The sequence below is a fragment of the Macrotis lagotis genome, chromosome 7, assembly GCF_037893015.1.
Source record: "Macrotis lagotis isolate mMagLag1 chromosome 7, bilby.v1.9.chrom.fasta, whole genome shotgun sequence".
Taxonomy (NCBI): domain Eukaryota; kingdom Metazoa; phylum Chordata; class Mammalia; order Peramelemorphia; family Peramelidae; genus Macrotis; species Macrotis lagotis.
The window spans coordinates 48079972-48093824 of record NC_133664.1 but is presented as its reverse complement, the minus strand read 5'-3'; the positions used below and the strand labels follow the sequence as shown (position 1 = coordinate 48093824).

The 13853-nt window shown below is 35.4% G+C and overlaps 1 protein-coding gene across 1 annotated transcript in view; it reads right to left on the bottom strand.

Annotated features, from left to right (window-relative positions):
* The window catches only part of LOC141492493 (peroxisomal ATPase PEX1-like), a 48314-nt gene that overhangs the window by 25841 nt on the left and 8620 nt on the right, over positions 1 to 13853 (bottom strand). The window contains 9 exon segments of the mRNA XM_074192816.1: positions 165 to 247; positions 1349 to 1458; positions 1642 to 1765; positions 5515 to 5634; positions 8592 to 8840; positions 8842 to 9371; positions 9461 to 9575; positions 9819 to 9902; positions 11664 to 11804. Coding sequence (XP_074048917.1) covers positions 165 to 247; positions 1349 to 1458; positions 1642 to 1765; positions 5515 to 5634; positions 8592 to 8840; positions 8842 to 9371; positions 9461 to 9575; positions 9819 to 9902; positions 11664 to 11804 — 1556 coding nt within the window.

The window sequence follows — 13853 nt, the reverse complement described above, 5'->3', positions numbered from 1 at the left end:
AGGTATCATTTGACTGTTCCCAGACAATCACTGGAATCACTGGAAAATCTAAGAATGAGGATTTTTGTAGTTACTGATATCCATGTTGTAATGTCTGTACATAAAGACCCTAGCAAAGAGCCAGAATATTTTAAAACAAATTTTACTTGGTCTACATTTCTTACCCTAAGGAGTTCAGTTTTAAAAACGGAAGAGTAAAGCTGGATTCTTCATGGCATTCCTCTTGTGACACTGGATGCAGATGGATCTACCATAACAAAGAAAAGTATTTTTAATTTTAAGAGATAATGAGGTAGTTTTATTTAGGAAACAGAAAGCAAAGTCTCCCTCACATACAATCATATTTGCTCTTAGAATACTTGCATTTGTAGCATACAATATTAAATCTTTTTATTTCTATAATCATTTTATTTCCTTGTGTAATCAAGAATATTTACACAATTAAAACATTTTAGCAGTTTGCATTTGGACAATACCCCTTTAAACATAGTTTTACCCTCTGCTCTGCGTGTTACATAATTCAATCTTTGAATTATCTAAGTAGAACTTCTAAAAGACCTGTTTAAAATAACAACTTGGTTTTCATTTTAATTGTGATGTTAGATCAAATAAGAGGAAAGAAGAAATAGTGACACAAACTAGGAAGAATGTGAAAGACAGATCAATTTGACAAGAAAAACACATAGCAGGCAATGATCTGTTCAGAAAGTCATCTTTGCATTCATTGATGAAAGTCAAAGAAATCACAACATACCCAGAAGGCAGCATGTATCAACCCCTTTTCTCCCACAAGTGGCAGTACTGGTAGTTCATTTTTATACATAGGAAGAACCAAGATTAGCAACAAATCTCAAAATTAATTTCTTTGAAATATTTACTTTAAAAAAATTCTTAAAGATTGTCAATGATTTTATTTGCTAATAAAGCATTCAATATAAATCTAACTGTATAGTTACAGGATTTTATAAAGATACCATAATTATGTTAAAATCAAGTTATATTTGGTAATCCAGCTATTCAGTTCTGTCAATGTGAACAATGGGTTAAGAATGTCTTCTATAGCATACTCACTTATATACTACATCATCATCATCATCATCATCATCATCATCATCATCATCATCATCATTATTTAGGTTTTTGCAAGGCAAATGGAGTTAAGTGGCTTGCCCAAGGCCACACAGCTAGGTAATTATTAAGTGTCTGAGACCGGATTTGAACCCAGGTACTCCTGACTCCAGGGCTGGTGCTTTATCCACTACACCACCTAGCCACCCCTATATGTTATTTTTAATATAAAATAAGTAACCATTAGTTCACTAAATATTTAGAATTACAAAACATTTACTTGTATATCAATCTTCTGGAGCAAGTTGGCACTCAACATAAAGACATTTTCCAAATCATTTTTTTCTGTTTCCAAAGGATGAACAATACTCAAAGAAAACTTCTTCAGTCCTATTGAAAAGATAATAATACAGGTATTATTGCAATAATAGTTAATTCAAATTAAATAATCCAGAATTTAAAAAGAAAGGATAAACTGAGGGCTGCACCAGGTCTATATTTTCTTTAACAAATTAAAGACAGTATGTACGCCTGTTAAAGGGGAGGATAATCCAAATTAACAAAATTACTTACCATCTTTAAAAGTCAAATTAATGTATTCTTCAGGTGATAGTATCCAGGGACAAGCTACTGTACTAGAATTCTGTAGCCATAAACTGAAAGCAGATTTGATCTCTTCTTCACTTATGTCTTTATGCTAATCATAAAAAAGGAAAGGAAAAAATAAAGAATTGGAAATTGTTTCTTTATCTTGCTGGTAGTATTTACAGCTTATAAGATAGCTGAAAGATGCTCATAAGGTACAAACATATACTAGACTTAAGAGATTCAAAAAAACACTCAAAACTCATTGCCTGAAGAACTAATCCAAGCATTCCCTGTGCTTAATTACTACAATTATACAAAAAGTGTGGAAGATGAAGCTATTTAATGCCAAAGAAACTGACATATCATTGAAAAGCTTTTATCTTGTAACTTTTTTTCCCCGCAAGGCAGTGGTGTTAAGTGGCTTGCCCAAGGCTACACAGCTAGGTAATTATTAAGTGTCTGAGGCTGAATTTGAACTCAGGTCCTTCTGACTCGAGGGCCAGTGCTCTATCCACTGTGCCACCTAGCCGCATCTATCTTGTAACTCTTAAAGGCAATTTCTTGCTACCCTGCTTCCACAGAGAGAAAAGTTACCCAATGGTTCTCTGGGCAAAGTCAGAGGGAGAGCAAAGTGGCAGATAAAGAAGCCTCCATGCCAATTATCCTAGAGATCAGTTGTTTTCAGTGTCTTCCCCACTCTCAGCACTCCTTTCTTCCTAGTCACCTCCCTCTTTTCTTGTCACCCACCATTTCCAAGTGTCCCTGCCAGTTACGTCTATTGTTGGTCAGCTTTGTTCCTATTATCTCACCTTCTCTCCTCAATTCAGCCCAAAGCTGTTCTTAAAAAAAAAAAGTGAATACTATTATTTAAATAAGTAAAACAAAGAAAAAATATTATTTTAAAACTTATAAATCATTTGCCATTCCCTGCTTTTTTGTAGGTGAGAAAGTTATGAGAACTTAAAGAAGTTCCAGGAGAGTCATCAGGTACAAGGATTTACTATCAAAGAATGCTAAGAACAGATCTGAGATAATCTACAAGCACCAATTTACTGGCACTGGTGGTCCAGTGGAGGGAGGACAAGGTCTGGAGTCAGGAAGACTCATCTTTCTGAATTCATATCTGGCTTCAGACCACTTACTAATGTGACCCTGAGCAAGTCAGTTAAGTCCTGTTGGCCTCAGTCTCCTCATCTGTAAAGAGCCAGAGAAGGAAATGCATAGACACTTTTGTATCTCTTCCAAGAAAATCCCAAATGTGGGTCATTTAGAGTCAGACATGATTGAAATGATTTAACAACAACATGCACAGGGGACACAGAGACAAAAATAAAGCTTCTGTTCTCAAGGAGCTAATATTCTCTTGGAGAAAATCCTGTCCACAGAAGCATAGACCAAATACAATATATAGTAATGTGGCCAAGGGAAGAGAGGAAATGTAGGGGATCAGAAAAGGGCCTCAGTAGGCATCATTTGAACCAGGCTTTGAAAACAGTTGGGAATTCTAAGAGTCTCAGGTGGGAGGGGGGCCCATATCAGGAATAGGGGACCCAGGAACCTGTTCAAATAGGTGGAAGAGAGATGTCTTGCGAAAGGAAGAACAAGGCCAGTTCGGAGCATAGAGTATGTAAGAGGGAAAAATATTTGTTCAACTGGAAAAATCAGGTGAAGTCAGGTGTGAAGAGTTTTGAATGCCAAAATTACATCCCATTTTATCATATAGAAAAGGAATTTTACAGCAACAACTCATTTCTGAGACTAAAATCAGTGAAAATACATATTCGATAACTAACTGCTTATAATTCTTCTATACAAGGTTAGTCTGGAGAGTAATATTTCTATTAAAAACACTAAATTTCTACAATTAAAAACAGTAAATATAAATCACATGGAAAGCAATTTGGAATTAAACAGATAGAGTGACTATAATATTTATACCCTTTGACCCAGAGATTCCATTTCTAAGCTTAAATTCCAAGGAGATCTTTAATAAGGAGATCTTTTGGAATAGCAAAGAACTGAAAACAAAAGATATATCCATTGACTAGGGAATGACAAAACAAACTGGCACATGAATGTAATGGAAAATGATTACTGTGCTGTAAGAAACAACATGGTGAATAAGGAGAAACATGGGAAGACTTGAATTAACTGATGCAAAATTAAGTAACCAGAGCCAAGAAAACAATAACATACAGGGCGGCTAGGTGGCGCAGTGGATAGAGCAGCCGGCCCTGGAGTCAGGAGTACCTGAGTTCAAATCTGACCTCAGATACTTAATGATTACCTAGCTGTGTGGCCCTTGGGCAAGCACTTAACCCCACTGCCTTGCAAAATCCAAAAAACCCCCCCAAAAAACCATATACACACAATGACTATGATAAGTAAATGGAAGGAAACACAAAGGAAAAAAGTTATAAAACTATAAAGAATAAGCATGTCTTAAAAGAAGATATTCCCATCCCACCCCTTTGTAGAGGTACACTGCACCTGTTTTCAGAGTTTATTATTGTAATTATTCTGATCCCCCCCTTTTATCTTTAAAAAACATTATATAGAATGGCTCTCAGAGAAGGGAAGGAAAACAGAGAAATTTTTGTGATGTTAAAAAAGACAAATAGAAACTTAAAACAAAAAATAAAAGTCATTTTAAAACAATATGTAAAGTTTTAGAAGCTTAATATTACATTACAAAGGCTATGAAACTAAACTAAGGGGAAGCTAGGTGATGCAGTTAGAGCACTGGCCCTGGAGTCAGGAGTACTTGAGTTCAAATCCGGCCTCAGACACTTAATAATTACCTAGCTGTGTGGCCTTGGGCAAGCCACTTAAACCCCATCTGCCTTGCAAAAATCTAAGAAAAAAAAAAAAGAAACTAAACTAAATTTAGTGCCTTGTTCTCTTATTCTAGAATAAAAATAGATTTGTAAGCTAAACTAACAAGAGTTAATACTTCCCTGGATTAGGATTAGCTATCAATCCAATTCTATCACAGTTCCACAATTATATATCTATAATGATAATGATCAAACATGAAAGATAACAACACAACAATAACTATAGTATTTCAAGACTTAGAATACCTTTTCTTCCTAACAACCATGTGAGATAAGTTATCCAAATGTGATCCTTTCTAAGTAAGGCTCAGAGAAATTTGGTGATTTGCCCACAGAGCTAGGTCTTAAACTTAGTTCTTCTAATCTCAAGACCATTGATTTTTTCCAAATATCTGGACAACCATTTTGAATTATGAAAGATGAAATTGTGTTCAGATATCATCCAGGATTTTACAATTGGAAAAGGAAATGGGCTGGTCATTCAATAAAAGTGAATGATAACAGGCAGACAGGTTGAGTTCTAGGAAATGTAAAAAGCCCTGGACAAAGTGCTTATGAGAAGAAATGGACAAAACATTCAGGGGATGAAAAGGTATGGGTGGCCTGCATTCTAAATTGACAACAAAATTAACATACAAGTTGAGCTCAAAGGCTAATTAAATGATAAATATTTTTACAAAATAAATTCCTTTTATTACATTCAAAATTATTTCAAAATTGGTAACACATTGGTAACTCTAGTCCTAATCCAGGGGAAGTATTTAACTCTAATAAATATTAATCAAAATCTGGAAATTATCACTAATTAGCCACAAGAAGAAAAAATAATGGCCCAAGAGAAATGGATGTTAAAAGAGTGTCAGCAAAACTTTCAGAAGTCAAAATTGTTAAGCACCTATGCAAACACACACTTTTGAGTGTCTACTTGATTCACACAACATAAAGAAATACTACTGAAACAATACCATTAATTACACCATACACACAAAAGGATTTGAATGCAACAGGAATTTATACTCACTAAATTTTCTCTAGGCTGCAATTTGATAGATTTTGGAATTTGGGGGATTGATTTCACTGGTGATATTCGGACAGCTGAATGCATTTGTATGTTCAGTCTTTTTCTCATTTCTTCTGGAATCTGAAATAAATGTATAGAAAATGTTAAACATCAACATTCAGAAAGAAGTATTTAATGTTCAATTTAGCTATAATGGTTCATAAAATAGAGAATACTTTTCATTTCCACAGTTTCAGATGAAATTATCCAAGTTACCAAAATTAATGAGTGCTAGCTAGGCAGGTCTGATTTTAAAAAAGAAGGGGAAAGGCTCTAAAAATTAAATTCTTTAATCTCAGTTATTTCCTCTTCTTAGAACAAGGTGCTGTAAAAAGAAATATTCTGAGCTGAACTGAAAGTTTTCAATATAGCTTTCTTTCAATAAGAAAGGTTCAAATTAATCTTAATTTCATAGTTGAACTACATGTGAGTTAAACTGTATCATTTAGAACTAGAAGTTTCAATAAGCAGAACTTGTATCTTAACTTTTTATCCTTCCTATGTGCCTAACACATATTCTACAGTAGATACTTTATAAATATTTGTTAGCTGAACGAACAAGAAGCTGTGGTTTGTTGGGAGAGGTAATCACAACTAACCCCACAAGATCAGAGATCATCTACCAATTTTAGGCAGAAGCTGTAAACTCTAAAAGCAAAAGATGAAGTGTTCTCCCCACTAAGATGCTTATATATATGGCAATAAAAGAGGGTAAAAACTCAATTAATCTATCTTCACTATTTACCCGACCTTCTGAAGTCCAGATTCTTAGCTGTAGTATCTTTAGACAGAAGCTATAAAATAAACAACCTCTAAGTATATCCAAAAGACTAAATATTAAAAGAACAGAAATAGTAGGAATAGAAGTGAATAATCCTAACTTGATGCCCAAACAAAAATCTGCTGCACTGCCTTGGATTAAAATCTTGACCAATGGCTATTTGCTGCTTAAGAAAGGAATCTCTAATTAACAAATGAATTATAATCAATCAAACCCTGACATCATCTATTGCAAAGTGGCAAAGATTTGAGCTCTTCCCACTCAATGATCTGTCAGTATTTCCAACAATCAATCGATCAACAAAAAAGTGTGGAAGCTGTTATTATGCTCCCTTCACCAAGACCATTCTTACAGAACAGAAAAAGTGATGTGAAATTTATGGGGAGTCAAGCTACCTTCTTGCTTCTGTTTCCAGTATTTACTATTAGCACCATGCCAACTACATCAATCTTTATTTTTCAAGCAAATACAAATATCTCCTATCAGCTACAGTGTTAGGAACCCAGGGTCTAATACACTGCCTGGCACACAGTAGATATTTCACAAAAGCTACTGATTGGAAATTCTTGGCCTCAGAGGATTTTTTCATCCTTCCTCTTCTCTTTTTTTCCCTTCTCATTTTATCATTTGCTCTTCATCTTTTAACTCTGGTGTCTTCTATTTATGCAGCAGTGTGCTAGGCACAGTAAGAAACAGAACTGTCAGACAAGATTCTTGCCCTCAAAAGAATTTGGGGACCATGGCAAGAATGATAATCAAATGTTAAATACTGATACAAAGCAGGATAAGAGCTATCATAGGTAGCATGATATGAAGAGTTAAATGAAATTCTAAAGATGCAGAGAGGGCAGAGAAGGCAGTTTCCCTCATCTCCCAGAAAAGATGGGGGTGAGCTCTGTCATGAAAAATGAAGGGGGGGGGGGGGTGGCTAGGTGGCGCAGTGGATAGAGCACTGGCCTTGGAGTCAGGAGTACCTGAGTTCAAATCCGGCCTCAGACACTTAATAATTACCTAGCCATGTGGCCTTGGGCAAGCCACTTAACCCCATTGCTTTGCAAAAAAAACCCCAAACAAACAAACAAACAAAAAAAACGAAGGGGACATGAACAGAACAGGGAGAGGAGTTCCAGGATGGTGACTATACATGGTTTGGCATGAATTGAAGTGAACAGACCAGCTGATCTGAACAGAGGTGGAGCAGCAGTCTGGGGGAAAGCCAGTCCCTGGGGGGGGGCACACTAGTATTCCATCTTAGTGTGGACTTTGGAGAAGTTCTCACTTCAGCTCTTGGGATCCATGCCCTTATCTTTAAAATGAAAGGGCAGGAACAGATGACCTTCAAGTTTCCTTCTGGAAAGGTCTGAATTCTATGAACATGTATGGTAGTATTAATAGAAATAGAAAAAGTTAGGGTCAGTCAGTTCTGAGATTATAAGGATGAGCTCAGTTTTTAGAAATTATGAATTTTAGGTGACAACAGGATAATCCAGATAAAATATGTAGCAGAAAATTGAATGTGAAATGCCTATGAGATGCTGTATGTATACGTCAGTCATAGGTAGCTGGGAGCTGCAGACAAAGGAGATGATGCCTTCCTCCAATGAAGGACTCCCTTCTTTAGCCCTACTTCCCTAAACTTTTTCCTCTTTGGAACTGGAATAGGGTTCCCATGGGATGGCATCTACTTTCCCCAACAGCAAGCCAAACCTGCCTCAGCTCATGAGAGAGGAAGAAAGGATAGCAGGTAGTAGAAGGTTTGGGGCAGAGTGAATATACCACTACTTTACAGGCTATGCAGCAAATTGTCTAAAAGCAAAGGGATAATCTTGAGAGAAAATCCTTTTTTGCTACCAAATAATGGAGACAAAATGGGGGGTAATAATTTATCATAACACCTTAACACAACTGTAGGCATATTGTGGTTACTTCATAAATACCACAATAGTACTTTTCATTAATCTATTTCATTTTTATAATACACCTTACTGTGAATACTCAAATACTAAGTAGGGATGTGGCCCTAATTTGCATTTGTCAGATAGTGCTAATACAATTTACATAATAAACCAATGATTTTACTATAACATTAGAATGTTATCTCCCTACATCCAGCACACTATAGAGAAACAATTTTAGATTCTGTTTTCCTGATATAACACATTACCATTTTCACAGAGAATATTCTATTTTATAGTATCAAGGGTTATAAATACACAAATGAGTTCCTTTCCCCCCAAGATCCAAGATTCACACATACCCAAACTTTCCCAGTATGGAGAGTTTCTATAGTGTTGTTATACTGTACACAATTCTTCAGTTCTTCAAGTCCATTCCAGACTATCTGTACCACACAGGCCTTACCAACTGCTTGACTACTACCTGAGCGAATCTCTTTTTTGTCTTGTTGCAAAGCCATCTGCTTTTCCTTTTTCGGTGACAAGATATTTTGCTTTGTTTCAGTTGATTGTTGCTTTGGGGAGAGGAGCTGAGTTAACTTTCCATAGGTTCACAGTAAAACTGGGTTCCAAATCAAAATATTGCTGATTCCAGGGAAAAATATGAATGGCATGGTCTTTCTGAAAGAAAGATGTCGCTGACACACGTTGCATGCTGGGTGGCTGAGAATGACCTACTCTAAAAACAGAGTCTTTTGGAACAACTGTTAACTGCATATTTTTGAATGCATTAATTTCACTTGAACCCCAGGGGGTGTCAATCTTTTTCTCAGTTCCATAAGAAAAAATGCTCCCCATTAGGTTCCATATGTTTGGCATTGTAAACATGCCAAAAATAGGATCCGAATCTTGCTTATTCAGTTCATGGGCTCCTGCAGTGCTTGAAGGCAGTTGTTTTGTTTGACATCCCCCCATCAGGTCTTCTGGGTCTCTTCTATATTTATTAAATATTCCTTGTGTACCATCTGCCCTAGAAAAGGACAGATCTGTGGTATTTTCTTTGGTCTGGCGTGTCTTGGGATGAACAAAGAGTTCTGTGTCATTTTCCAACCTACCATAAGGGGCAGCTGGCACTAGTGCAACTGGGAAGAAAACAAACTCATTAGTACATTGGCCTCTACATTAGGATTAAGGCAGCGCTGTAAAATAAGAACTTCAAAATGGCACTCACCAATCTGGATATAAATGTATGTCTGCTGATCAACCCAAACAGGGAAAATTGCATTTGGAAAGACTATTCGAATCTGATCAAGTAGATGCTGTTCAAGAGAAGAAGCATGCAGCTCCTGGAACAATTTTACAGCCATCAGGAAAACAAAACAAACATACAAAAAAAGACTCAAATGACATTTTGCATTTGTTTCCAAGCAATTATTTTGTCTAACAATGAAATCAGATCTGATTTGAATCAGAGTAATAGCACTTTAGGAAGCTTATAATTAATATCCAGAGAAGGAAAAATCAATGAAAATGTTACTTTAATAGAGTTGATCTTTAATATGGGAATACATTTGACTTTGTTTTTTTACCAGTATCTCCCAATCGTCCGCTGAGAGGGGTTTCACCTCAACTTGATGACAAGACATCACATGGGAACAGGGTCTGAGGAATACCTAACAAAAATACAATTTTTGTACATTAGAATTCTGAGTACAAAACTGTGAAAAATGAAATATTTAAGCAATACTGAGATATAATGTGGCATACCTACCATTTAAGAAAAATGCTACAGATATAGCAGCGGTATACCAAATATCATCAGGAGATATCAGAATAAATATAAATATATAAAGATATAATATATAAATATAAAAGGAAATGGTATCAAGTAATTTCTTAGATCCAATTACAATTTATGATTTATATCTACACAGGCACATCCCACCTAAAGACATTTATTAGTTTCATGAAAATAGGAAATTAGCAAAAAAATATTATAGGAAGCAGTTCATCTACCATTAGATCATCAAGTAATCAACTAAATGATATTACAGTGTGATACACTCTTTTTATGGAGGGGGTTTGGTTATAAAGTATTAATAATAATTTTGTATACAACATGTAATACAGGGCAACTTTATGTGGGGTTTACCTATATTAATTATAAAATAATATTAGAACATATTTTATGAAAATAATTTATAATAATAATATCCAGAAAGCAGAACTATACTGAAATTGAAATTGGTACTGAACAAGAGCCAAAGGTTCAATATATCTAAATCTTACATTGCTAATGCCCACAATTTGTCAATAATATTTCCCTTACATTCTATCATCTATGATATCTCATCTATGCATCACTCTAGACAAACAGGTATGGAACAGAGTTGCTCTTTACCAATCAATCAACAAGCATTTATTACCTAATATATGCTACCAAAAAGGTAGAAATCTCTGAACTTATGTGAGTTAATATTTTTTCTCTTTTTAGTTTATCAGGAGCCAGAGATCCAATGGCATAGTTGTGGTATAAAAGGATCTATAAAAATGCAATTAGGAATCTACTTATAAATAAATGATTAAAAAAAAATCTTGGTGTTTTGTAATAAGAATTAGAACCTTGTGTTGTGATAAGAATTAGAACCTAGTATTCTAACACAGTTCATAGGAGAAAATAACAAGCAAGAAGGTTGAGAAAAATAAGTTTTACCTCAGATACCTAGATACCAATAAAGGGAATTTAAATTTTAACACAAATGGGATAAGACCCGTGATTCAAATACAGAAATGGAAGGGTATAACCTTGTTTCAAAGTACGGAAAAATCTACGATCTGGAGCAGAGTAGAACTAACATGTTTCTACATGGAGATCTAAGAAACCAATGATGAAAACAAGGTGGGAAGAACAAACTGAGCAATGATGATCATGAAAGGGAGAAACAAAAGAGACGTCTCTGGAAGCATGTGCTTCATGTTCTTTGGGACACATCCAGGATATGATAGGAGCTTTCCCAATAACTATGGAACGATAGGCTTTCTTCTATCAGGAAAACTTGACAGAAGCACCACTTTGCCAGAAGAACATACTTGTAGCTCTCAATGTCATCTCTAAGAAGGTAAAGGATCTGGCAAGCAGGCAGTTATGAGTCAGCTGGTAAAGGCAACTCTGGGAGGAAATTTACTGTGACTTTAGTTTGGAAACAGTCCAGGAAGTGAATGTAGGCCATAGTCAGAAGTGGACTTTAAGTTTAGAAAAAGTATTTTATTCTTTTAGTCTTTTTTTTTAAACATATGAGTTTACCATAGAAAAATAAGCTTTCTCTCTTTTTACTTTGAAAATTGAATATGAATGTTGTTATAGTCTGTTTTCATTATTATTTTATATTACATTAGATTAAATGAATCCCTCCTTCACATCATTACATTCTTACCTGTTCTCCATCTGAAATTCCAAGTTTCTGGCCAACCTGAGTATTAATCTCAGCCACATTTTCACCATGGATAGAATGTCTCCCTTCCACCCAGCTCAAGAATATAGGCTGGTGTCCCCAAGCCACTTCTATAGCTTGATTCTGTTCATATTAGAGAGAAGAAAAATGAGAGGAAAATTATATATCACAATTTTCATGCAGTAATCAATATCAAACAAAACCCATTCTATTTACCTATATATAACCAAAGAATGCCTTTTAAGGTTGGGAGATATTTTGTACATGGAATCCAGATTTGATGTGCGATACAAATAAATTCTTAAAGATCCTTCTTTTTAAAATTATGATTTATTTTTTTAACACTTTTATAATTGAGTTCCAAATTTTCTCCCTCTCTCCCACTCCTCCTTCACCCCTTGAGAAGGTAAACAGCATGATGAAACAACATATGAAATCATGCAAAACGTATTTCCATATCAGCCATATAACAAAAAAGAAAAAAAAAACAAGAAGAGAACATTATACTTCAATTTGTACTGAGTTTGTTGGTTCTTTTTCCATATAGATTTTCATGAGTCCTTAGGGAATTGTCTTAGATCTAAAATAACTGTAGACAATATAAAATACTTGGGAATCTACCCACCAAGACAAACCCAGGAACTACAAGAAGACAAAATACAAAATGCATTTCATGTAGAATGAGATGTAAACAAGTAGAAAAATATTAACTGTTTCTGAGTAGGCCAAGTAAAAAAAAAAAGACAAATCCATCTAAATATATCTATTCAGTGCCATACCAATTAAACTACCAAAAATATTTTTTGGAACTATAAATCCTTTGGAATTACCTTAATTAAGTGTATTGATTAGAGTAATGAAGTCTTTCATAGTTGATCATCATTACATAATTGCTCTTATTGTGCACAACGATTTCCTGGTATTTTTCACTTTCCTTTGTAATAGTCCATATAATTCTTGCCACACTTTTCCAAAACTACCATCTCATCATTTCTTATAGCACAATAGTACTCCACCATAATCATATGTATCTAAAGGTCTCTCTAAAAAAACTTTGGAACTGATTGTAACATGGGAGATGCTGGCACAGTACTACCCATTATGGTGTACTCATATCAAAGAAGGAACTGTTCTCTATGAGCAGAGCAAAGTATTCAAAAGAAATGCAAGACGTGCAAATTGTGGGGAATCCACCCAAATATTCACGTGGACTCTTTGTACCTAACCTGTGGTAGACAGTGTTCTGAGCTTAGACTGGTCTCATAAGTCACAGTTGGACACACTGTAACTTGACTCTTAAACATAGTGACATCATTTCAGTTGTCTTCAAGATAGAAGAAAAACAACCAACCAACTAAAGCCACAACTTGTTCTGCCATTTACCAAATTATGATTCCCCTCCCAATTCTTTAAAAAGGTTGCTGTAAATATTTTTGAATATAGAAGTCCTTTTCCTGGGAAAAGCCAGATAGATGACTCAATGTATAAGAGCTCCAAGCTTGGAGTCTGGAAGACTCCTCTTCCTGAGTTCAAATCTGATCTCAGACATTTACTGTGTGATCCTGGACAAGTCACTAAACCATGTTTACCCCAGTTTCTTCCTTGTCAAGTGAGCAGGAGAAGGAAATGGCAAACCACTCCAATGTCTATGCCAAGAAAACCCCAAACAGAGTCATAGAGTCAGACACACTGAAAAGATAAACAAAAGGTCCTTTGATCCCTATGGGATTTAGACCTAGTAGTAGATCTGTACAACTTTACATATACAGGCCCCTAGGCATAGTTCAAAATTGTTCTTGAGAGAAATTATTTTGATGTTGCTGTTATTGTGTGTCCTTTGTTCTCAAAGAGAACCATAATATTAGGAACTAACTTTTAAAATTATTGATAACTAGAAAAAAATTGAGTACCTTTTCTGTGCCCATCACTCTGGAGGATGCAAGATTAGCAGAAAACCAGGCTCCTGCTCTCCAGAAGCCTGCACTACATCTGGACAATCATCAATCAACAATCATTTAAGCCCCCACTCTGGACCAAGTGCTGAGCTAAGTACAGAGACAAAGCATCAGAGTGAAATAAGTGGATTAGCTAAGGCAGCAAAAGGTCCTAGATTGGGGACCCAGATCCCAAGTGTTCCTGGAACTGGAGAGGGGACAGCTCCGTGGAGGAAAC